Genomic DNA, 24,270 nt, shown 5'->3' with positions numbered 1-24,270 from the left:
TCAGGACTGAGGGTCAAACACAAAGCTAAACCCAATCGCACAGCAGTTGATATACCAACATGGCAAGCATCTAGATTTGTACTGAGTGATGGTCAATGCAACACCATTCACAAGAGAAACACAACAAAGAATTTCCCGAGAAAGAAAGCTATTTTATTAGACAGCTGAATCTTGACACCTCTTCCACATTTAGAGCACAGAGAAAAAAATAATCTGGCCCTTTAAAGTCACTCCTTTCACAGAACACATAAAGACGGCCTCATTATAGGCTTTACTCCTCCCATCGAATCTATAATTCTTTCTCAAACAAAAAAGGGTTTGCCAATAAAATGTACATTATTTATATTATCATTAATGATGGCAACTCAATTTTTCTGGGCTCAGCAATGTGCAGTGATGGGTAAGTAGCAAATGCCTATATTTTCCTGGATATGTGAGGCCAAAACTCTGAAACCCCAATCCCCATCCATCCATCTCCTGACAGAACCTTATTTGTCTAAATCTGGCTGTTCATAAATAAACAAAAGATGGGAACCCCAGTACTGACTTCCTGAGATTTATCTGCAGGATTCACAGTTTCGTAATCAGTTTGCAAATTAGACCCCTGCTGTCATGGAGAAGGAATTGAGTCTTCACAGAATCATTGCAGCATAAGATCCTTACAGTTACTTTTTGATCATGTACAGCAGTCAAGATGACGACCAAGCAGCTTTCCACTCAAGGACAAGGGACAACAATAAGCAGCAAACAGTCCCTGGTGTTTGGTGCTTATTGTTGCAAATACAGTTCACATTGCATACATGTTCAACTAAAAAATAATCCTTGCATTTGATGCTGGGAAGACGTCTCAAAGGTGCTTCATAGGATTTACTGAAAAGTGGAATGACTGCTTTCTGTGGGTGAACATTGCATACGGCCATGTTCCACAATCAGCCAGAATTGAATGACCAATTTTATTTGGGGGATTGTTGGCCAGGATATTGGGAGAAACTCACTTCTCTTTTCGGATGGTACCACAGAATGTTTAACAACCACCTGAATGAGCAGATGAGATTTTGGTTTAATCTCCATACAGGGCCTCGAACAACGCAGCATGTCCCCAGCACTGCATGGGGTGTCAGGCTAAATAAAGCAACTTCAAACTTCACAGGCATTTGGGGTTACTATAGATCTCAGGAAGCGTTCTGAATTAAGTCAATTATTCTTCTGTGACATATACACTGCAATGCATTGTCATCACATACCACATATGGCATTCTATGTTATTATCATCATCAACTGGGATTGTTTTAAGAGTTGAAACAAAGCCAAAACACCAACGTACATACATCAACATTCTTGCATTATGGATTTTTCTACATAACAATTTGCATTTCACTTTGGGCTAATATCTCAATGAGCTTCAAATAGCTGTCTGGGTGGGTGGAGGGAGGTGTGGGGTGGGTGGAGGGCGAAGGCAGTCGAAGGCACAAGTGGAACACACAACGAACACGAGTTCAGAGGCATAGGTAAAACATGTCAGTTGAAAGGCCACGGTGCCTCAGATTGATGGAGCATAAGTTCCATAAATTGGACTCACAGAGCAAAACACAGAGCCAACAGATCAGGCACTGCCTTAGAATATTGAGCGTCGCAATGTGAAAAAGTGAGAAATTTGACTCATTTTGAAATGGAAAAGCCTCCCGTTTACCCAGCTGTCTGGAGACACAAAACAAACATCGACATTATAACTGCAATACAGCCAAATCCTGCCACCCATAAAGGTTTTAGCCCATGCCCTCCATAGAATGTGTCTACTTTTCCTCTAAAATAATGAGAGCATTGAAGCAACTCAGTCAGTCAATAAGCAGAGATTAGAACTGCCTTTGATAGATCTGTCCAGCTAGTTCCACATGCATGTACTCCATGAACTATTTATTGTTGGACAGAATTCCCTGCAGACAATTTGTTTTGATGAGTTTTTCTCTACTCCCCGATTTGGCAGCAACACCAGATTTAAGGGTGGAACAATAAATGTGTCACAAGTTACAGGCTCATCACCCTTCCAAAGGATGGAGCAAGAAAGGGGGAGAAGGTAAAGAATAATCATCCTTGCAGTTGGAAAAGTGACTTTCCCATCAGGAGAATATCCTGAAGCACTTCAAGGATTTTCTGTAAAGTTTTGCGATCTTGTACTTAACGCTTAGGCAACAGCCAATCTGCGCACAGCAATGTCCAACAAACAGACATTAAGTGAATGTATTCAGGGATTGCTGTTTTTGAACTTTGGCATGGGATCTTTTGTGTCCTGAACAGGCAGACGGGTGTTTGGTTTAACATCTCAGCCGAACACTGGCACCTCCGACAACCCCACCCACTCAGCACTGCCCTGGAGTGTTCACCTAGAAGTCAAACCCTGACGTGAGCTTGAACCCACAATTGACACTAAATTTGAAAGTTGACCTCTCTTTCACTTGTTCTCCACCGCCCCACAGCATACAAAGTATGTTTCATGTCTGCTCTACTCTAACTCATGCCCCTTACACCTTTGCTTCAATTGCTAACAAGCAGCACAAGTCTTGCTGCTTTTATAAAACTGCCACTGCCCAGCTAACAGTTTAACCCCTGGTTTTGCATAATTCATGTTCAAAAATGCTCTACCTTCACTTCCAAACTTTATGGATAAAAATTCTGGTGATCTTTAAATCAAACGTTTATTTCCCTCACAACCTAAGGTACTGTACAGAGTGCACTTAGGACGCAGATACCAGGGCACGAGGTTATAAACAAAATTAATTTAACAAGCGCTCAGCACAGTTATTCTACTTAATGTGTCATTTGTGCAAAGTTGACCCTCATTCAGCAGGAGAAAAAATAAATAATTCAGCCATTTAATACCCCATAATAATTACCACAAGAAGCCACCCACTGGTTGAACTTACTTGCAGGTGTTGAAGGTCCTTTCGACCAATCTGTTCACTACTGCAGCATCAAATAACATTTTAAATGACTCTAGTGTTCTGGCCTAACCTAAATATAACTACATGTTCAGCAAATATGCTTATGTTTTTAATCCGGGTTGTTTCAGAAAATGAATCTCTCAATAGCTCCAATCAACATTCAACAATGTTTCACAGCATTCATCAGAGTTCTCTACAATTTTCCTCAAAATTTGTCGAATGCCCTGCAATTTTCCACACTTTTCTATTGGCCAATAACCCATCCCTACCATTAAATAAACATTATTGAACCACATAAAGAAACATTTCCCAGTGTGACAAGATTGCTTATACTGCTGAACTTGTCACTGCTTGCTCCTCTCCATGCCTTATCTGAAACTGTTCTCAACCCTGGTTATTCTAAATTCATTTAATGCTCCTCAGCTACAAAAAATGTAATCTGCTTAAAAATTCTTATACACTAGTCCGCAAGAAAGTAGCTCAATATACAACTAACCTGCCTCTTCCGCTCTGGAATGACAAAATTGCTTTACAATGTTTCACTGAGAGTGAAACATTTTAGCAGAGATCGATCGGAAAAGTCAACTGTTGCTGTTCCTCTATCTTGTGATTACTGTTATTTCAGCATGTATTCACTCATCTGTGGAACTGTAAACTGACCTCACACAAGTCTTCACTGGAATCCAAACACCAGTGACTTGATGTGCAAGTTTTAATGATAATTGCTCAACTTCAAATAAAACATGTAAAATTTCTCCCTGAGGGAATCCATCAGAGCACTCTGCCAGTGGAAGCTTTGAACACCATGCCAGCTTTTTCTTTTAAGCCTCTCATGACTGGACACTTTGCCAGCACAGTAGATCCACAGAAGCACCTCTGCATACTCATGGAATACCTCGAGAGCTGTGAAATATACACACCCAATTTACAATACTGGACATTCTTTCCAAAGCTCACAAGGACTGTCACCATTAAAGCCAAGGCAATTCAGCCAGTGTCCCCATTTTATGAAACCTACTGCCGACATAAAAGCAAACTGAAATCAAAAGAATACATTCTCCATTAAATAAATGGAAAACAATGAAAAGTAGAGATGAAAAAATTTAACCAGAAAATACTAAATTATAATATTCCTTGCATTTGATACAGCACCTTACCACATAGTTGAACCGTCTCAAAGCACTTCACTAAGAAACTGTTAAGTGGAATGACAGTATGTTTTGTGGACAAATTGCAACAGCCTACTGTTGCAACAGTCAATCGATTCAGAATATAGAAAAAAAAACTTTTTCTGAGGGTTGTATGGTATCGTAACCAAGGAAATAATAGGTGATAAAAAGTGACAATACTACTGAACAATGTATTTTGAAAACTTCACTTTAACAGGCCAAGATTTTTAAACCTGGAGTGAAAATTTGCTGGTTGAGCTAAAGTAAGCAGTCAAACCAATTTAAACATCAATTGAACAACACAAAGGCATTAACATTGTTCTTAATGTAAGTATCATCATATTCTCAGCCGCTTTAGGTTTCTGCACACTTCAAGACCAACTGCAGCTAAACTAAAAAAAATCAAATTTATCGAGGTTTACTAAATTAAACTGATTAAATTGATATAAATCCATGAATTAATAATAATCCTTGTACTTGATGTTGTGGGAGGACGTCTCAAGGCATCCACTACTGTTAAGTGGAGTGACTGTGTACTTTACACCAGAGCCAATTTTTCACACAGCAATGCCCCACAGACAGTCATAAAGTCAATGACCACTTTTATTTGACGGATTGCTTACAAGAAATTCCCTTCTCTTGTCGAATTGTGCCTTGGGATAGTCAACATGCACCTCAACAGGCAGTTTTAACCTCTCATTCGGAAGATAACACCTCTGACAATTCAACTGAATTCATATAAAGAGTCTTATATGACATGGTATAAAACTGTACTGAGGAATCCCCTGAAGTTACCATTTACTTAGTGTGGAGTGCACAAAAGATAGATGTCTGAGAACCGCTAACTGCTCCAGAGAAAGACGCCAAACATAGCTCCCCTGGCAATCTCACCGTCACCTTGCTCTACTGCTGAAGTGATATCACATCTGGGAAGGGAGGTTTGCTGAGCAGTCGGCCTGGATTCTTCCAATTCATCACGTGTTTAAAATGAAATACAGATCGTGGATACAATCTGATTGTTTGTGGGGGCTCTTCGACCAATATCGAAACGAGGTGACAGCCCGGTTCAATTGGTAGCACTCTCGTCTCGGAGTTAGAAGGTTGTGGGTTCAAACTTGCCATCGGGACTTCATGTTCATCATGCAAAATTGTTGTCATCGACTTGACTCGCAGCAGGTGACCTGTGGCCCACGGGCTGGAAGTGGCCAGCAGAACCGTCAAGAAGCAGTCTATGCAAAAATTGCACTATTGTATCTGTCCGTAAGTTCGAGCGGAAGAGTGTTTTAATTTTTTTCTTGATTATTTCTTGATTTATGCCATGAGTCAAGAAATAATCAATCAAGAACATTTATTTTGTTTGCTGACCATAAAGGTTGGTCACCACTGGTCGAGGCTAACACTGGTGCAGTGCTGCAAATAGTCATGACATTCGAAAGTAAATCATGTAAAGTGCTTCAAGTTATGGCCAACGTGTTTAGGTAAGTGTTTCAAATCCAGGAATTATTAAATTAAAAATGGGCCCTTGAAAATTCTCGAGCTGTCAAAAAGATATTGGGAGTGGAGAGAGAATTGATCGTATCGCTGTGTTTATATGGAGCAATGCAAATGTGTTGCCAAAACTGCATTCTCTGGAAGCTGCCGCCAAACAGAGGCTTGAGCAGGAGGTGCAGCGTGAGCATAGCGTGAGCAAAATGCCAGCAACCACTGAGAATGTGGCTGAGGGCATTTAACCACGCGAGTTAAATATCTGCATAAACGCCACAGGCAGACGGGAAATCAAAATCTTATTTGCATGCATTATTCTGATGGCACGAGTCAACAAGATAAGGCTGGCTGGGAGACAACTGGAACACTGTATCCATTGACGCTCATGCTACATAACCAGCGCCTGGCAATGGTTACCATGGAGGGCTTTTCTGCACTGTCCACTAAATGCAGCCGAACATCTTGTACTGTGGACTTTTGATGGGATTTCCCTGAGAAAATGCACAACAAAGAGCTCCATAATGAAGGAATGGGACTTAATAGCCCCTTAAAGGGAATACCAGCAAATGATTCCTCAACAAATGCTGTGTGCGTACGTCTGTAAAACACACAGTATTGATGTGTACGCCTGTAAAACTCAGTCATTACATTGTACAGAAAACTCTGGGAGGCACTTGGAGACATTCCATCGACTTGATAATGTGGCATATCAAATTCAAGGATTATTTATTGGCACATGGATGAAGGAACGGAGAGGGTGGATGAAGATCGTGCAGTTGATGTAGTTTATATGGATTTTCAAAGGCGTTTGATAAAGTGCCACATAGAGACTTGTGAGCAAAATAGAAACCCATAGTATTAAAGGGACAGTGGCAGCATGGATGCAGAACTGGCTGGGAGATAGAAAGCAGAAAGTGGTGGCAAATGGTTGTTTTTCTGACTGGAGGGAAGTGTGCAACGGTGTCCCCATGGGTCGGTATTGGGACAACTGCTGTTTTGATCTATATAAATGACCTGGACTTGGGTACAGGGAGTACAATTTATAAGTTTGCAGATGATACTAAGCTCGGAAAATAGTAAGCAGTGAGGAGGATAGTATCAGACTGCAAGAGGACATAGACAGACTGGTAAAATGGGCAGACACGTGGCAGATGCAGTTTAATGTCGAGAGATGTGAAATTATGTATTTTGGGAGGAAGAATGAGGAGAGGCAATATAAGCTGATGGTACAATCTTAAAGGGAGTGAAGGAGCAGAGAGACTTTGGGGGTTCATATAAGTAAATCTTTGAAGGTGGCAGGACAGATGGAGAAAGCTGTTAAAAAAAGCGTACAGAATACTAGGCTTTATAAATAGGGGCATAGTATACAAAAATCAGGAAGTTATGATGAACCTTTATAAAACACTGGTTAGGCCTCAGCTGGAGTACTGTGATCAGTTATGGGTACCATACTTTAGGAAGGATGTCAAGGCATTGGAGAAGATCTAAAGGAGATTTACCAGGATGGTACCAGGAATGAAGGACTTCAGTTATCAGTTGAGGCTAAAGAAGCTAGGATTATTTTCCTTGGAGCAAAGAAAGTTAAAAGGAGATTTAATAGAAGTTTTCAAAATTATGACGGGATTCGAACAAGGAGAAACTATTTCCACTGGCAGGTGAGTCGGTAACCTGAGGACACCAATTTAAAATAGTTGGTAATTCTTTTTCAAACAGTGAGTTGTTCGGATCTGGAATGCATTGCCTGAAAGGGTGGTGGAAGCCGATTCGATAACAACTTTTAAGAGAGAAGTAGATAATTATTTGGTAAGGACAAGTTTGCAGGGCTATGGGGAGAAAGCGGGGGAGTGGGAGTGACTTGGATAGCTTTTTCCAAAGAACCAGCACAGACACGATGGGCCGAATGGCCTCCTCCTGTGCTGTATAAATCTATGAATTTATATTGGAGCCAGTCCTTGTACAGAATAGCATATTCTAAAATAAAAGCGTGAATTTTTTTGCCCACCAAGTACAGTAAAGCCACTTTACAGTCAAACATGTAAAGCGCTTTGAGAAGTCTCAACAATGTGATAAGACAAATGCAAGAATTTTTTAATATAAAAGTACTGAATGAATAAATACACCAGACTGCAAACCTTACGACATTGAAATAAGTGAAGGACCAAAAACTGCAGCAAATGACACAGTTTACCCTGACAAACAGATTTCTGCCGTATATACTGGATTTCTCAGGTAGTTGCAAGAGGCAAGTTCTTGCAAGGTCAAGCGTAAATGGGTCACTGACACCAGACACATGGGAGAGGACCAGCCAGGAATCAACAACAACAAACAACAAATTACATTTGCATAGCGCCTTTCACATCGGGAGGACACCCCAAGAAGCAGCACCTGGAAATCGAGCTCCATGTAACAAGGAAGATGAAAGCGTGAAATTAGTTGTTCTTCAAATGGACAATGCTTTACAGGAGGCAACTCATCCAACCGGTGGAATGGAAAGGCTCTATCAAAGATATGAGAACTTAAAGGTTTTCCCTTTAAGGAGTTCTTAAGTGCCTTTCACTCAGTGGAGAGATCTTTTGTTGAGCATGTCTCAGGGAAATCCCATCAAACGTGCACACTCATGAGGTATGCAGGACCTAAACAAGTGAAACGCTCTGGTGAGGGGGGGGGGGGGGGGGTTGAACACGAAACAGAGCGCAAAGCATTGTGAAACCAAACACTTGTTGAAATAATGACTGATCCGGAATTATTTCAGTCCTAGGAAGAGGCATCTCTTTCTAAAACTGCTGCTGCATTTTTAAGAAACAGTTGTTGTGAGATAAAAGCTCTTCACTCCACTTGACTCATGAAACACTGCTCAACGAAATAGAGAGGTCAGCCTTTCTACCCTGAGCTTTTCAGTAAATTTAATGTATTTTTTAAAAATAATTGCTGTTGTGTATCAAATAAAGTACAAATATATCGCAACTGTTATTCAAAACTCTGCCCCTTACAAAACCGAGCCCTGCACGAGACATTCTTACCGAACGTAACAGCACAGAGTTGTAAGGACGCCAAGGCTTCACAAATGTGCCACTCTATGAGCAGTCACACAAAAATTCAAAGCAATCCTGAACGTTCGTCGATGGAACACACCAAAGCTTTCAGAAGCCAACAATTCACAACTCCGCTCCCAAAATGTTAATATTTCAAACCCAGGGAGTCCACTGCATAAAAGTCCATGTGAAACACTATTAAAGTACCTAATGTTACAGTGCAAATAAATACCCAGTCAGCCAAGAATTCACAGGAGTAGCTTCTCTGACCAAGTGTTGAGTGTTTTTCCTATTCTGTATACACTATCCTTGCACTTGATGCAGCACCTGCAAAACCTAATGTCTCAAAGCACTCCATAGGCAATTTCTGTCAAGTGTAAGAAGTCAGACTGTCCATTTGCAGATGAATGTGGCAGTAATATCCCACAAACAGCCATGAGGTGAGTGACCAATTTTATTGGGGGGGGGGGGGGGGAGAGAGAATGGTTGACCAAGAAACTGAGAGGAACTGGAAACTGAGAGAAGTGCTTTGAAGAGACATCCTCCAAATAAAAAAGGCCTAATATCAAATATAAGGGTTATTATTGTATAATAATTATAATAATTATAATCCTTTCATTTTGTACAGTGCCTTTGACCTCAGGAGGTCATCTCAAAGCACTACAGAGGATATACCATAAAGTGCAGTGACTCTTGTGGGTGAACTTAATAATTCTTTACAATAATTCTTATTCATAACATCACATCTAAGCTCAACTATACCAACTCGCTGCTTCAGGCCTTCCCAACTCTTCCCTCCACAAGCGGCACATCATTCAGAACTCTGCAGCTCGTGTCCTGTCCTGCACTAGGCTCCGTGATCCTATCAGTACCCACTACCCACCCTCGCCCGGCTCCATTGGCTCCCCATCCTCCAGAAGAGAGTTCAAAATTCTCATCCTCACCTTCAAAGCCCTCCTTGTCCCACTTCAACCTGTCCGACTAACCTCATCAACCTGTCCGCTCCCTCCGCTCAGCAGGCTATAGCCGGCTCCACGACCCCACCAGGCCTGCTCCCCTCACCCGCATGCTGGCACCCCCCCCTCACTCGCATGCCTGTGCCATCCCCCCTCACCACTCGTCCACGTGCCCTGGCAACACCCCCCCCACTCCCCTGCGCCCTCCCGTCCCCACATCCCCCCAGCGTGCCCTCTCCCTCACCCGCACACCCATTCCCTCGCCCTCAGCCCCTTCGCACACCCTCTCTCCCCGCTCGCACCCACTCTGTCTCTCCCGCACACTCCCCCTCTCTATTTCCTGCCACTCCCTCTCTCTCTCCCGCGCACAACCGCCCTCTCGCTCCCACGCGGGAGGAGAGGGGCGTAGCATGCGCGTGGGAGAGAGAGTGCGCGTGCGCTGGAGAGTGGAGGGCCGTGGGCGTGCGCGCGTGAGTGAGAGGGAGATGGGCGCCTCTCTCTCTTTCCCGCGCACAGCCCTCCTTTCTCGCTCATGCACCTTCCCCCTCTCTCTCGGGCACACAGTAGAGAGAGAGAGTGTGAGCGCGTAGGAGAGAAGGGGTGTGTACTCTCTCTCCCGCACGCACGCCCCCACCCCACCCTCTCTCCCGCGCGCGCATGTCACCCCCCTCTCCTCTCCCGCGCACGCTTCCTCCCCCTCTCTCTACCGGGTGCCCCCCCAACTCTCTCTCTGGCCCAACCGGGCGCGCTCTCTCTCCCCCACCCTCACGCGCGCTCTCTCCCCCGCTCGCAACGACACGCGCTCTCTCCAGCACCGACACGCGCTCTCTCCCGCACCGACACGCGCTCTCTCCCGCACCGACACGCGCTCTCTCCCGAACCGACACGCGCTCTCTCCCGCACCGACACGCGCTCTCTCCCGCACCGACACGCGCTCTCTCCCGCACCGACACGCGCTCTCTCCCGCACCGACACGCTATCTCACACAGGCAATCTCTTGCACACACAATCTCTCTCTCTGTCTGTCATCTGCGCGGCTCACTATCTGGAGCAGGATCCAGCAATTGGTAAGTTCGTGGTGAGTAAGAAGATTCGCTTGTCCTCCCTTCAGCTCGGAAGTGACTTCTTGACAGACTGCAGCAACCGTCAGTGTTATTTCCACTCTCCGTGCTGCGTCCTCCCGACCACCAGCTCCTGTGAATGCCATGAGAGGATGGTTCGCCGGGGGAGGGAGGGGCAGCCCAAAGTTGAAAATGGTTTGGGGCCAGATGAAATCATTGGGATACAGCCCGGGGACAATCTGTTGGACCACCCTGCCTTAATGAATAAATAAAGTTTGCTTTATGCTCAAAGTGGCTGCAATACATTGCACAGAAACAGGCTATTCGGCCCAGTCAACGCAAGTGTTAATGCTCCACCAGTCTCCTATCATTAGTTACTTACTTCCAAACCCTCCTCCCTCATGTGAAAATTTAGCTTCCTCTTAAACGCATGTATACTATGCATTTCAAGCACCACCTCTGCAGCGAGTTCACAGTGTACATATTCTCGACACACAATTGATGCTGGAAGTAATAATTGCAAACTTCATATGTCTTAATTCAACTGACAACATCAAAACAGAAAATCGACAAATCTCCCAGAGTGGTGTTATTCAGAATAACCGAGTTTCTCCTGTTAATCTGGCCAACAATCCCATTGATAAAATTGGTCATTCATTTTAAACTGTATGTGGAGCATTGTTGTGTATAAATTGACTGTCACAAGCCGGTGTTTATAATAATCCTTGCATTTGATATAGCACCTTATCACGTCTTCAAGACATCTCAAAGCGCTTCACAGGATATACAATACAATATGAAATTACATTTGTAAAGCGCCTTTCACGTCGGGAAGCCAGTAGAGCTGGGCAAGGGTGGATGTGATGGGGTCACAGAGACTGGTGCGGGAGAGGACATGAGCGGCAGAATTCTGGATGATCTGCAGCTTGTGAAAGGAAGAGTTGGGAAGGCCAACAAGCATGGGGTTAGCATAATCGAGCCTGGTTGTAATGAAGGCATGTATGAGGGTTTCAGCGGTCTGAGGAATGAGGTAGTGGCTGAGTCGGGCAATGTTGCGGAGGTGGGGGAAGGCAGAGCGGGTCATGGCACGCATGTGGGGGAGAAAGGACAGTTGAAGGTTGAACAAGACACCTATATACTCTAAAGTGAATTAACTGTGGGCAAAACGTGGCAGCCGATTGCGCACAGCAGTGTCCCACAAACAGTCATGGATTGAGTGACCAATTTTTTTTTAAGGAAGGAATTATTACTTCCGGAAAAGCTAACCACTGGGTTCCTACTTACTGCTAGGTAAACAGAGGTGTGTGGAGTAAGAAAACTTGCCTGGGAATTGAACCCAGGTCTCTCGCTCACGAGATGAGTGCTCTAACTCCTGAGCCACTTTTTGTATGGGACACTCGTCTACAAAATATAGTCACAAAACTTTTACAGTTTGTCCTCTGAAGCACTTTGAGACTTCCTTCTGGGATGAAGGAAGCTATATTAAAAGCAAAGTTTATTATTTCTATTTATAATAACAACACAATTATATTTGTATAAAATACAAATTTTATTTCTATTTAGGTCAGGGGGGGAGAAGAGGGGGGTTGGGTGACCGATGGCATGGTCGAAGAGAGGGTTTTGAGGCGGGACTTGAAGGAGGCTAAGGAGGGTGCGAGGCGGAGCGATTGGGCGATGGAAATCCAGAGGTTGGGGGCAGAGTGGGGCGGGTGGGTCGGGGGACATGGAGCAAGCTGGAGCCGGCTGAGCGGAGGGAGTAGGCGGGTTGGTAGGGGGTTAGGAGGTCGCAGAGGTATAACTTAGAACACCAAGAACACACAACCCTGAAAAAATATAAAATACCCATCTTATTCTGGGCCTTTTCCCAGTGGCACTCTGAAACTAGCTTCAAATGCAGAACGCTACTGAAATTAATGCAACTGCTCAGAGGTGCACACGGCTCTTTTCTGCTGCTGACGCCAACAGAGAAAGTCCAAAATTGCAGGTGTCCTCAATCACCAAATTCGTTGGGAAACAATATGTACTTAAAAAATTGTATTGTCTAATGGAGATAATTAAAATTCTCATATACAACAGGTGGAGCGAATTAAGCTGAGCAGAAACTTCTCTTCACTACAGATTCATTTATGTCAATGATCTGTATTCTCTAAAGCCCATCTCAGGATTATCTTGACATGAATAAACTATTAAAGTGAACACGTTGTTTTGCAACACTTCAAATGATGCCACAATGCAAGTTACACATAACACATGAAGTTGTGGTTTGAAATACCACCAGCAAATGACAACATCTCTTGACCCAAATATCTCTTCCTCCTTCATTTTAAAGATAACCAATTTTTACATATTTTTACACCACACAAACCATTATGTATCATGCGACCACACACGTTGTGTGATACATAATGATGTGTGTGGCCTAAAAATAACAATAGTAAGTGAAAGTCAACCCACTGGGAGATGTTGGTTTCAAGTGCCCAAACCACACACGCCCAGTGCCCTACCCACTGCTTGCCTCTCCCAGTGCCCCGTATCCCCAGCCCACCGTCTGCCTCTCCCAGTGCATGGCCCTCTGGCCGCAGTGCCCTGCCCTCTGGCTGCTTCCTCTGGTGCCCTCCCATTATCTGCCTCTCCCATCTGCTGTGCTCACCCACCCCCAATGCCCTGCCCACCAACTGTCCCTAAGCGCCCTGACCACCCGCGCCCGGCGCCCTGCCCACCCGCGCCCTGCCCACCCGCGCCCTGCCCACCCGCGCCCTGCCCACCCGCGCCCTGCCCACCCGCGCCCTGCCCACCCGCGCCCTGCCCACCCGCGCCCTGCCCACCCGCGCCCTGCCCACCCGCGCCCTGCCCACCCGCGCCCGGCGCCCTACCCACCCGCGCCCTGCCCACCCGCGCCCTGCCCACCCGCGCCCGGCGCCCTACCCACCCGCACCCTGCCCACCCGCGCCCTGCCCACCCGCGCCCGGCGCCCTACCCACCCGCGCCCTGCCCACCCGCGCCCCGCGCCCTGCCCACCCGGCGCCCTGCCCACCCGCGCCCTGCCCACCCGCGCCCTGCCCACCCGCGCCCTGCCCACCCGGCGCCCTGCCCACCCGCGCCCGGCGCCCTGCCCACCCGCACCCGGCGCCCTGCCCACCCGGCGCCCTGCCCACCCGCGCCCTGCCCACCCGCGCCCTGCCCACCCGCGCCCTGCCCACCCGGCGCCCTGCCCACCCGCGCCCTGCCCACCCGCGCCCTGCCCACCCGCGCCCTGCCCACCCGGCGCCCTGCCCACCCGCACCCGGCGCCCTGCCCACCCGCGCCCTGCAACGTTCAGAGCACCCGGTGCCCCCACTAACACATACAGAAAGCCGCGGCAGCTCTGGAGCCCTCAGGATGCACTGAGCCGCACAGGTGCAGCGGGGAAAAGCCGGGCCGAGCCCCGCGGCGCGGGAGCCTCATGGAAAACTCACCAGACCTTGGCGCCCTGGCCTGGGCCGCGCACACACACACACACACACAGACACACACACACACCGGCCGCTCCCCGGGACTCTCTCCCCGCTCCCCGGGCCGAGCTCTGGGCTCCAACTCGCAGGCCGGCGGGGAGGCTTCGGGAGAGGGAGGTGCGTTCCTGCCGCTCGCTCCCAACTACGCGCGGCATCACTCACCTCCTCGGCCACGCTCAGGCCCCGCGTCTCCCCGCCGTCGCTCTCCATCTCGCCCTCCGGCCCGTTCACCACCGGCGGGTCCGGGCTGGCGGCCGCCATCTTACAGCCACCCAGGGCCGGAACTGACGCCGTCTGACATCACACCAGCCCGGGGCGCCGTCTGACGTCACTGCCCTGGCAGACGATGACTGACGTCACAGGGGATCCTCAGAGTGAGAGGGAATCACCCCATCACAGTCACTGTGTACCAACACCCAGAGTGAGGGGGAATCACCCCATCACAGTCACTGTGTGTACCAACACCCAGAGTGAGGGGGAATCACCCCATCACAGTCACTGTGTGTACCAACACCCAGAGTGAGGGGGAATCACCCCATCACAGTCACTGTGTACCAACACCCAGAGTGAGGGGGAATCACCCCATCACAGTCACTGTGTGTACCAACACCCAGAGTGAGGGGGAATCACCCCATCACAGTCACTGTGTGTACCAACACCCAGAGTGAGGGGGAATCACCCCATCACAGTCACTGTGTGTATCAACACCCAGAGTGAGGGGGAATCACCCCATCACAGTCACTGTGTGTATCAACACCCAGAGTGAGGGGGAATCACCCCATCACAGTCACTGTGTGTATCAATACCCAGAGTGATCGGGATTCCCTGCCATCACACCTCGCTGAGTTTATCAACACCCAGAGTGGTTCAAAGTGTACATCAGAGCGAAGGAATGAGGAGACTCAACAACAAATCACATTTGTATAGTGCCGCGCATGTTAAGAGGATGTCCCAAGGTGCTGCATTATCAGTCAGGGATTTGGACCTGAACAGGGGATGATTGAAATCAGCAAGGTAGCGAGGGTCGGGGTAGGAGGATGACCGAAGGCATGGTCGAAGAGGAGGCTCTTGAGACATGCCTTAAAGGAGGCAAGGGAGAGAGCTAGGCAAAGGGACTGGGATGGAGTTCCAGAGGAGCTTAAGGCCCAACCGCCAATGCTGGGACGGGACGGCCACAGATGTGGAGTAGACCAGCATTTGCTGAGCAGAGGAAGTGGTCAGATCGATATGGCAACTGCTGTTTGTTCTGTTTATGGAAGAATTGACCTAATTTTATTTGCTTTCTCTTTGGCCCATGTACAACCAAGAATGTGTCTTTTAAATTTGGTCAGCTGGGTGCTATACAAATGTAATCTTGTTGTTGTTGCCTCATGAACCTGGAATCCTATTACCATGCTTAACAGTTTCCAAACCAAACATTTAAGATCCTCAGACTCTGGTTATCTATGNAAAAAAATATGATGTTAGGTTATCTCTTCCCAAGACAGGAAAAGCTTGCAACAGGAAGTCCGGTATCTCTTCCAGGCTCTTCCTGCAGTACACGCGAGTCCTCTTTTTTTGGTCACAAACTATTCCAGCGATGTCCAATTTGGGAAAAGCAACAGTCATTGATTTTTTTCTCCATCAGAGTACAAAGTGGAAATTCCCATTAGAATTGCCTTCAATTTCTAAAGGCAGTGTCCAATATTGGACCAAGCAGCCAAGAAACAAGCTTCCTAACTGTGGGTTTCTGATTAACTTGCTCGGTAATTGAGTAAGTGATGTTACATTGTCACTGATAAACTCCCACCTTTAAAACACTTGGTAGTCAGGACTGAGTGTGTTCAGCAACTATCTGGATGCCATCAAGCTCCAACAAAATAAAGGCTGCCTCAGGCAGGATATTCACAAAAATGGCAGATCAGAATCAAATCAATCCAATTCTCCTTGAAAAGTTGGTAATGGGGTTTCCTTGGAGCTGAGGGGGTGAGGTGGAGTAATTGGGGGAAGGAATTCCAGAAGATGGGGGCAGAGTGGCTGAAGGCTCTCCCACCAATGGCGGGGAGAGTGGATTGGGGGCGTGGAGCAGGCCAGAGCCGGCTGAGCGGGGGGAGCGGGTGGGTTGGTAGGGGGTTAGGAGGTCACAGAGATAGGGTGGGGCAAAACCATGGAGGGCTTTATAGGTGAGGACCAGGATCTTGAACTGGATCCTCTGAAGGATAGGGAGCCAATGGAGTAGGGGAGATGGGGTCACGGACTTTGGTGCGGGAGAGGACACGGGCTTCAGAGTCTGGATTATCTGCAGCCCGTGGAGGGAGGAGTTGGGAAAGCCGACAAGCAGGGCGTTTGCATTGTCGAGCCTGGATGTGATGAAGGCATGAACAAGAGTTTCAGCTGCCTGAGGGGCACCTAGGTTCCTGACTGGCTTGGTGAGTTGCAGTGTGCAACCATGGAGGTTGATGCTGCCAGAGCCTGAGGTGCTGAGGCGCTGGCACGAGCCAATCAGGAGGGCCTCAGTCTTCTTGTTCACATTCAACTGTAAGAAATTTGCCCTCATCCAGGACTTGATGTCCGACAGGCAGTCTGTCAGGACAGCAGTGGTCCTGGTGTTGAGGGTGGAGGCAGAAAGACAGAGTTGGGTGTCATCCACGTACATATTGAAGTTGACCCCATGTCTGCGGATGATGTCACCAAGGGGAGCATTATTAAAGAGGGCCAAGGACAGAGCCCTGGGGGACGCCAGACGGGGGCTGGAGGAGAAACTATTAGAGGCAACAAAGTGGAGACAGTGAGGGAGATAGGAATCGAACCAGGAAAGGGCAGGTCCGCGAAGCTTAAGTAAAGAGGAGAGGCGGTGTATGAGGATGGAGTGGTTAACAGTGTTGAAGGCGGCAGAGAGGTCGAGGAGGACAAGGAGACAGAGGGAGTCCTGATCACAGATGTTCAGAATGTCATTAGTGACTTTGACCAGGGCTGTTTCCGTGCTATGGGCAGCGTGGAAACTGGATTGGAGGGGTTCAACGAGGGAATAGCGAGAAAGAAACAAGTGGAGCTGGGGCACGACGACTCGTTCGGAGAGGAGGGATGGGTCCACGGAAGGTTTTTGCAGGATGGGGATGATGACGGCTGTTTTTAGGGGGGTGGGAACTAAACCGGTGGACAAGGTCGGACATCGGACAGGAGGGGCCAGAAGGTGGAGCTGGGAGATGAAGAGAGAGATGGGGATGGGATCGAGGGAGCAGGCGGTGAGTTTGAGTTTGCGAACAATAGCGGGAGGGAGAAGGGAGAGATAGGGTCGAAGGGGTATAAGGGGGATGGGTGGGGCTGGGTCATGAGGAGAGGTGATGTGGGGGTGCCGGAGGACGGGGCAGAGGTGGCTGAACGTATCCCCTCGATTCTGGATTCGAGAAAGTCCAGCATCTTCTCACAGTTGGGAGTTAAGTAAGCAATTAAGTAAGCAGAATGCATCTCTCCAGGGAGAGTGCACATTCCAATCCAACAATCTATCTCTGGTATTTCCATGTGTAGGTGGGTTACATGGAAATCTCAGCTTGCTTTGGATACTCTTAAGCATGGTAATGTTTTTCGCATAACACCCAGCTGACCACCAACCTCCACAAAAAAATAGGTGACATTCGTATGCGGAACTCTTAGCCTGGTTTGGGGACTCTTAAGCACTAGGATAGGTTTACCAATGTATCGGACACTTGGTTGATCAGAGAGGCAGGCAGCCGTTGGGATATGTTGCATTGACTGAAGTGCAATCTTTGGATGAGATGTTGAACCAAGGTTCCATCTACCTGTTAGGTGGGTGTGAAGGATCCCATGGCACACCTCAAGAAGAGAAGGGAGTCTCTTCCTGCTTCCTCCTTTGGAGTGTCAGCTTTGACTGTGAGTTCAAGTCCCAACCTACGACCTTCTAACTTGGTGGTGAGAGTGAGCTAGGCTGACACCCCTCAGCTGATCCTCCAGATAAAATTGGGACACTTCATGGTAGTTTGTCAGACACTGCTGTGTGCAATTCAGCTGCTGCATTAACCTTCAAATAAAGTCACTGCACTTTACAGTAAATCCTGTGAAGCGCTTTAACATGTCCTCTGTTGAAAAAGGCGCTTTCACAAATGCAAGGATATACCCACATCTCTGCAGATCAGCAGCATTACAAAATCTTTTGTGCAGCTCTGGGATTAGGCTGTGACTGGAGCATAACCTTCTCAAGGAAATGTATTTCTCAGTGCACTTAATTAAGCATTACAAAATTCAGATTTCCAATTCAATGTCCTCGGGGTGGGGGTGAAGAGGATCAGCCAGGTGAAAGTGGCGCAGTCGTAAATTCCAGCTTTGCAAATTATTAATTCCTCCAACTAAGTAAACTGTCTCCTCAGCTTCTTCAAAAGAGACTGAGTTGAGTCTCACAGAATCAATTTGTTGTGTGAAGAATCATCTTTGTCAAGCAAACAATAAGATGAAGTTGGGGTCTGCTATTAAAACATGTGCAGGGTATGAAGTTGGGGTCTGCCATTGAAACATGTGCTGGGTATAAAGTTGGGGGTCTGACATTTAATTGTGTGCTGGGAATGGCCCTCCTTCGGGGCTCTTTGCTCCCGCGTCATCAGCCAAAGCTCAGCTGAAATTTTACAACCAAATTACAGGAAAGAAACCCACTTCAGCATTTATTGAGGCAACACTGCTCTGCACAAAAGCAGTTCAGGCACTCAAACCAAAGACTGTAGCAGCACCACTGTGAATAAGCAAATTCGGAAATCTACTGTGCACACATCTGAGAACCAACAATCGAAACAAGCTGGTGCAGGCAGGTAGGCACGTTACAAGTCACCGACAGAACCATAGGATGTCAGAATGATTCTTGAACAACACTCAAGTACAATCCAACCCACAACTGACATAAGCACACGACCGTTGCCACTCAGCTTTCCAAATGCATGTGGCAGTTACCAGTAAGAATGACTACAGCACAATGGCAGAATGTAACCCATGCACTAACATACTTGTCTCACTTTTATGATCTATAATTGTATTTGACATTGTACAGGCAAATGTCCTTGCACTTTCAGTGCTGTGAAAACTACTCTTGTGTTGTGAACATAGATTCTTCACATTTCCCCTTCCCCTGATTTAGTCTTTCTCCCTTTGGTACACTTGTTCCCGGTTGAGGTATTGGACAGACGACTTGCTCCCTATCAGACCACGATCAAGTGTGTTGATAGCTGAAAAGTGACGAGAGCAACCAGGGTCCAGGTGCTCACCAATGAAGTTCTTCTAATGAAGCCAAAACATCAGCCCCTGTTCTGTCTGAGCACGTGTAGAGAATAGATTGAATGGCAATCACAGGGGTGACAACCTGTCCAACTCAACACTAGAAAAGACAAAATGGGGGTAAAAGGCAACAAAGTAGAGAAACAAAGATCTGAGAAAGTGTTAGATGAAATACTGCCAGTTTTTGGTGGGCCAGCCACTGTCCTAAGTCACCTATTTCTTCTTCATGGCTCTCTTCCCTTCCCCTTTCTTTGGTGCCCCCTTGCCTCGAAGTTTCCTCAGTCGTCGCATTTCGTCCTTAAAATCTTCGTGCTCATCTCTGGGAAGAAAGAAGGAAAAAAAAGGTTTTTCTCACCAAAGTGCCATTCTGTGCACTGGGCCTCACTCATCACGTGCTGAACAACACTACCACCACCATCAACTTGCAATTATACAGCGTCACTGAGGGGCTTAACAGCAGAGTGGCTTGACGTCAAACCTCAAAGGGTGGAGGGTGGGGGAGCTGACTGAAATACAGTCAGAGGAAAATCTTCATGCATTATTTGAAAACGGGGCAAAGAGGGGGTAAGACGGAGGGATTGAGGCAAGGAGTTTCAGAGATTCGGGGTACAGAGGCTGAAAGCACCACCGCCAAATATAGAGTGGAGTGGACGAGGGACGTGCCAGTGGAAGAAAAAGTACATTTTTTTTGGTCTTTTTACTATGGTCATCATTTCTCTGAGCTTGTTTCTGGTTTCATGAGCTCCATGCATACCATCTTATACCATGAGAAAGAAATTTAATGTTTAAGCACATATTAAGATAATGGAGTCCTGTAGCTCAGTGGTTAGAGCACTTACCTGGCAAGCGAGAAACCTGGGTTCAATTCCCGGAAGGGCAAAACCTTGGGCAAGTTTCCTAACTCCACACATACACAGACACACACACGCACCTGATAATAATCCCTCAAGAAAAAAAACAATAATAAATTGGTCACTTCAATCCACGACTGTTTGTGGGACACTGCTGTGCGCAATTGGCTGCCACATTTTGCCCACAAATATACAATCAATTCACTTTACAGCATATTCTGTGAAGCACTTTGAGACGTCTAGAAGACGTGAAAAGCGCTATATCAAATGCAGGGATTATTATTATTATTTTTGCTTTAGTGCCGGTAAAGATGGCGGGTAGAGGATTGGGGTGTGAGCAGTTGCGGAGGTGCAAGGGCATGAGAGATTTGAAAATCAGAATCACTTTGATTTTAGATACTTACTAACTTGGGGTTACCAGCAAAGTCAGAGGCTAATCTCTGTGTGTTATTGGAGTGAATTTTTTGTCGGTGCCTAGAGGTGAGTGACAGACTGACCACTGATTCAAGGATATTCAATCGTTTTGTATTTTCTTGGTTAGTTCGTATTTGGAGCACTGTCAGGACGGATTCTCTTAAGTGTTCAACTCACTATTTACCCAGTTTAGGCTCAGCCTTGTCAGGTATCTAATGACCAAAATATACATTTGGAAAGGGGAATTAAGCATTTCTCTGCTACACAAGGAATTTGAAGAATCTCTGGTCCTTGGTCTGCCAAGTACTACTGATGAGTCAGGCTGGCTGGGTGGTGATCAGCAGCTCCCTGGAGAACTGCAGACCTGCCTGGCTCTGGAATTGGACAACTGAGACCACCGCAGAGGACTGACCAGCTTTCAACATTCTATTGCCAAACATGTCAGCTTGGTGCCAATTCTTCTCCTGAGAGAGGTTACCTGAACAAACCCATAAATCGTAATTTTCTCATCAAGGCGAAATAGGTGTTGTGCTCTGGATACCAGTCGTAAACCTCCTTCTGTCGTGCCAGGGGCTGCTCGCTGAACAGCTTCACCACCTTCATTGATTTATCATCTGTCGGCCGGGCAACCTCCCCAAATATCTGTGCACTGAGACGCATCATACGCCGGGCGTAATTGGACAGCGTCGACATCGCAATCTTTCAAGAAGGACCAAAGTCATTGTCAAGCAAAATTGTACAATTACAACCCCGTTCACAGCATTTCAGTCAGACAAATGACAGTTGCACAGCATTAAATATTGATGCCACCCGCTCACTATCTCAGGCTCGCCGTGCCGCCCATCCCCCACCCGGGTCGCCTTGTGAAGCACTCCAAAATATTATTCTATGTGAAGGGTGCAGTAACAAATGCAAAGTGGTATTCATAGGACTCAGAAACAAGTTATTTGTTTACCAAGTCTGTGGCAGAGAGCGGGAGGGGGGGGGGGGGGGGGGGGCTTTAAGGGGCTGTGAGGGGGCAGTGAGTGCAGCCAAAGAGAGTGAGGAGGGAGAGAGTGAGGGGGAGAGAGTGAGGGGGGGAGAGAGTGAGGGGGGGAGAGGGTGAGGGGGGAGGGGGGGGAGAGAGCGAGGGGGGGAGAGGGGGAGAGAGTGAGGGGGGGAGAGAGTGATGGGGGAGGGGGGGAGAGAGTGAGGGGGGGAGAGGGTGAGGGGGGAGGGGGGGAGAGAGTGAGGGGGGAGGGGGGAGAGAGTGAGGGGGAGAGGGGGAGGGGGGGAGGGGGGGGAGAGAGTGAAGGGGGGAGGGGAGGAGAGAGTGAGGGGGGGAGGGGGGGGAGAGAGTGGGGGGAGTGGGGGGAGAGAGTGAGGGGGGGAGCGAGTGAGGGGGGAGCGAGTGAGGGGGGAGAGAGTGAGGGGGGGAGAGAGTGAGGGGGGGAGGGGGGAGAGAGTGAGGGGGTAGAGAGTTAAGGGGGAGAGAGAATGAGAGTGCAGTGAGTGAGGAGGTTGAGAGTGGGTGAGGGGGACAGAGAGTGAGGGGGGAGCGCGAGTGGGGGGAGTGAGAGAGGGGAGGTGAGGAGGGGGGAGTGAGGGGGGAGAGCGAGTGGGGGGGGGGGAGTGAGAGAGGGGAGGTGAGGAGGGGGGAGTGAGGGGGGAGAGCGAGTGGGGGGGGGAGTGAGAGAGGGGAGGTGAGGAGGGGGGAGTGAGGGGGGAGAGTGTGGGGGGAGACTGACGGGGGGGAGGAATGAGGTGGGGGACAAAGAGCAGAGTTTCACCTTCTTACCGGAAGTTTTCTCAGTCAACCCAGTCCGGCTTCAGCGGTCACTTCCTGTCTCTGTGTCTCTGTCTGTGTGTGTAACACAATAAAGCGTCCAGAGTCAAACATTTTCCCAGGACAGCAGCCCCCCCCCCACCACACAACTGCTCAGACCAACCCTGACACAGTGCAATACATCTGTGCAGCGCCTTTCACTTCAGGATTACGTCCCAAGGCGCTGGACAGTCAGGGGTTTGCACCCGAACCGGGGGTTGGGATCAGCCAATGGAGAGTAGGAGGAGGCCCGAGAGCGCGATCAAAGAGGGTGGTCTTGACACGTACCTTAAAGGAGGCAAAGGAGGGAGGAGGGAATGTGGGAGGGAGTTCCACAGAGTGGGGGCCTGTGAAGGTCCGACCATCAATGGAGGGGTGGGCCAGGCCGGGCCGGGCCGGGCCGGGCGGGGCGGGGGCCGTGGGCAGGCCAGGGCCTGCTGAGCCGAGGGAGCGGACAGGTTGATTAGGGGTTAGCAGGTCAGAGAGGTAGGAGGGGGCAAAGCCACGGAGGGCCTTGAAGGTGAGGATGAGAATTTTAAACTCAGTCCTTTTGAGGGATGGGGAGCCAGTGGAGCCGGGGCGAGGGTGGGTGTAATGGGGTCACGGAGCCTGGTGCGGGAGAGGGTAAGGATGGGGACGAGGGAGCAGGTGGTCAGTCGAGGGAGCAGGACATTCGAGGGCAGGGTTCCTGTATGTGAACAATAAAGATCCTGAGATAATATAATAATAATAATAATAATCCTTGCATTTGATATAGCGCTTTTCAGGTCGGGAGGACGTCCCAAAGCGCTTCACAGAACACACTGTAAAGTGAATTGACTGTATATTTGTGGGCGAACGCGGCAGCCAATTATATATATATAAAAATATATGAAAAAAGAAGGGAATTTTTTTCCAATGTTCTGACCAACAATATCCCGATTGGTCATTCACTTCATGGCACAGTTTGCTGATTGCCAGCTATGTTCGTCCACAAATACACAGTCACTGCACTTCACAGGAAAATCTTGTGAAATGTTTTGAGATATCTTGACAACATGATAAGGGGCTATTATTTGGAGATCCGTAGCTTGGTGGTTAGCATGCTCGCAGGTGAGAGAACCCGGGGGTGGGGCGAAACATTAGACAAGTTTCCTTACTGCACGCACCTCTGTTTAGCTACGAGTAACTGGAATAAAAGTGCTCGTGCTGAGCTATTTTATTTTCACCTGGGAGAAACCCCTTCGTAATTCATATTTCAGATTGTTGTGTGAAGGACTTTTCAAGTGTGATAACTGTGGTTTGTTCTTGACCTCACTTCTGTTGAGGTCTGTCATGCTCAGTTATAGAATCATTGGCATTTCCCTTTGCTTTCTGCTTCCCTCCACCCCCATTCCAATTCCCTTACCATCTCGCACCACGTGATATTCACTTGGTAAGATTTCTCTCTCCGCGGGCAATTCCTTACAGTGATGGGATCCCCTGTTGTTTTACAAGTGTGCATCACAAATTTGGCCTGAAGACAGCCATCAATCTTCCAAGAGGCGCAGAGAAAGGCTCTGCAGACAAATGCAATTTGCACAGAGGAAATTGCATCAAGGAAGAATGAAAGCTCTGGGCGCATGCAGGACTAACATTATGTGCTGGCGGAGCCTGGGGCAGAGAGGACCTGGAAATGAAACCATTTATTCATTGCACCTATACGGCATTATTTCCTAATAAGATTTTTCATCAAGGAATCCAAGTGGCATAAATAGTGATTTCAAGTGATGGGTTCAAGCTCCACATCAGGGTTTTTAGCTTACTGACGCCACATCCCAGCATTGGGGGGGA

At 48.0% G+C, this 24,270-nt stretch overlaps 2 protein-coding genes across 7 annotated transcripts in view; both read right to left on the bottom strand.

The window, feature by feature from the left end:
* braf (B-Raf proto-oncogene, serine/threonine kinase) overlaps positions 1 to 14,401 on the bottom strand; it is a 71,356-nt gene extending 56,955 nt beyond the window's left edge. For both annotated transcript variants that reach the window (XM_042334908.1, XM_007898599.2), the window contains exon 1: positions 14,296 to 14,401. In XM_042334908.1, coding sequence (XP_042190842.1) covers positions 14,296 to 14,394 — 99 coding nt within the window. In that variant the 5' untranslated portion in view covers positions 14,395 to 14,401. The remainder of the gene's footprint in view (positions 1 to 14,295) is intronic.
* Positions 14,402 to 18,758: 4,357 nt separating this feature from the next.
* On the bottom strand, positions 18,759 to 22,574 carry mrps33 (mitochondrial ribosomal protein S33). Of its 5 annotated transcripts, XM_007898595.2 has the most exons (4): positions 22,432 to 22,574; positions 21,133 to 21,353; positions 19,603 to 19,708; positions 18,759 to 19,489 (listed from the first exon to the last, which is right to left on the bottom strand). In XM_007898595.2, exons 2-3 carry the CDS (start codon positions 21,345 to 21,347, stop codon positions 19,603 to 19,605), a joined length of 321 nt encoding a protein of 106 aa, XP_007896786.1. In that variant the 5' UTR covers positions 21,348 to 21,353; positions 22,432 to 22,574; the 3' UTR covers positions 18,759 to 19,489. The 5 variants fall into 5 exon arrangements, with proteins under 5 accessions (XP_007896786.1, XP_007896787.1, XP_042191903.1 ...); XM_007898596.2 differs by having other exon boundaries at positions 18,759 to 19,708; positions 22,424 to 22,574; XM_042335969.1 differs by having other exon boundaries at positions 18,759 to 19,708.
* Between the last annotated feature and the right edge of the window lie 1,696 nt (positions 22,575 to 24,270).

The sequence above is a fragment of the Callorhinchus milii genome, unplaced genomic scaffold (genome assembly GCF_018977255.1).
Source record: "Callorhinchus milii isolate IMCB2004 unplaced genomic scaffold, IMCB_Cmil_1.0 Scaffold5, whole genome shotgun sequence".
NCBI classification, from domain to species: Eukaryota; Metazoa; Chordata; class Chondrichthyes; order Chimaeriformes; family Callorhinchidae; genus Callorhinchus; species Callorhinchus milii.
This window is presented reverse-complemented; position numbering and strand designations above follow the sequence as displayed.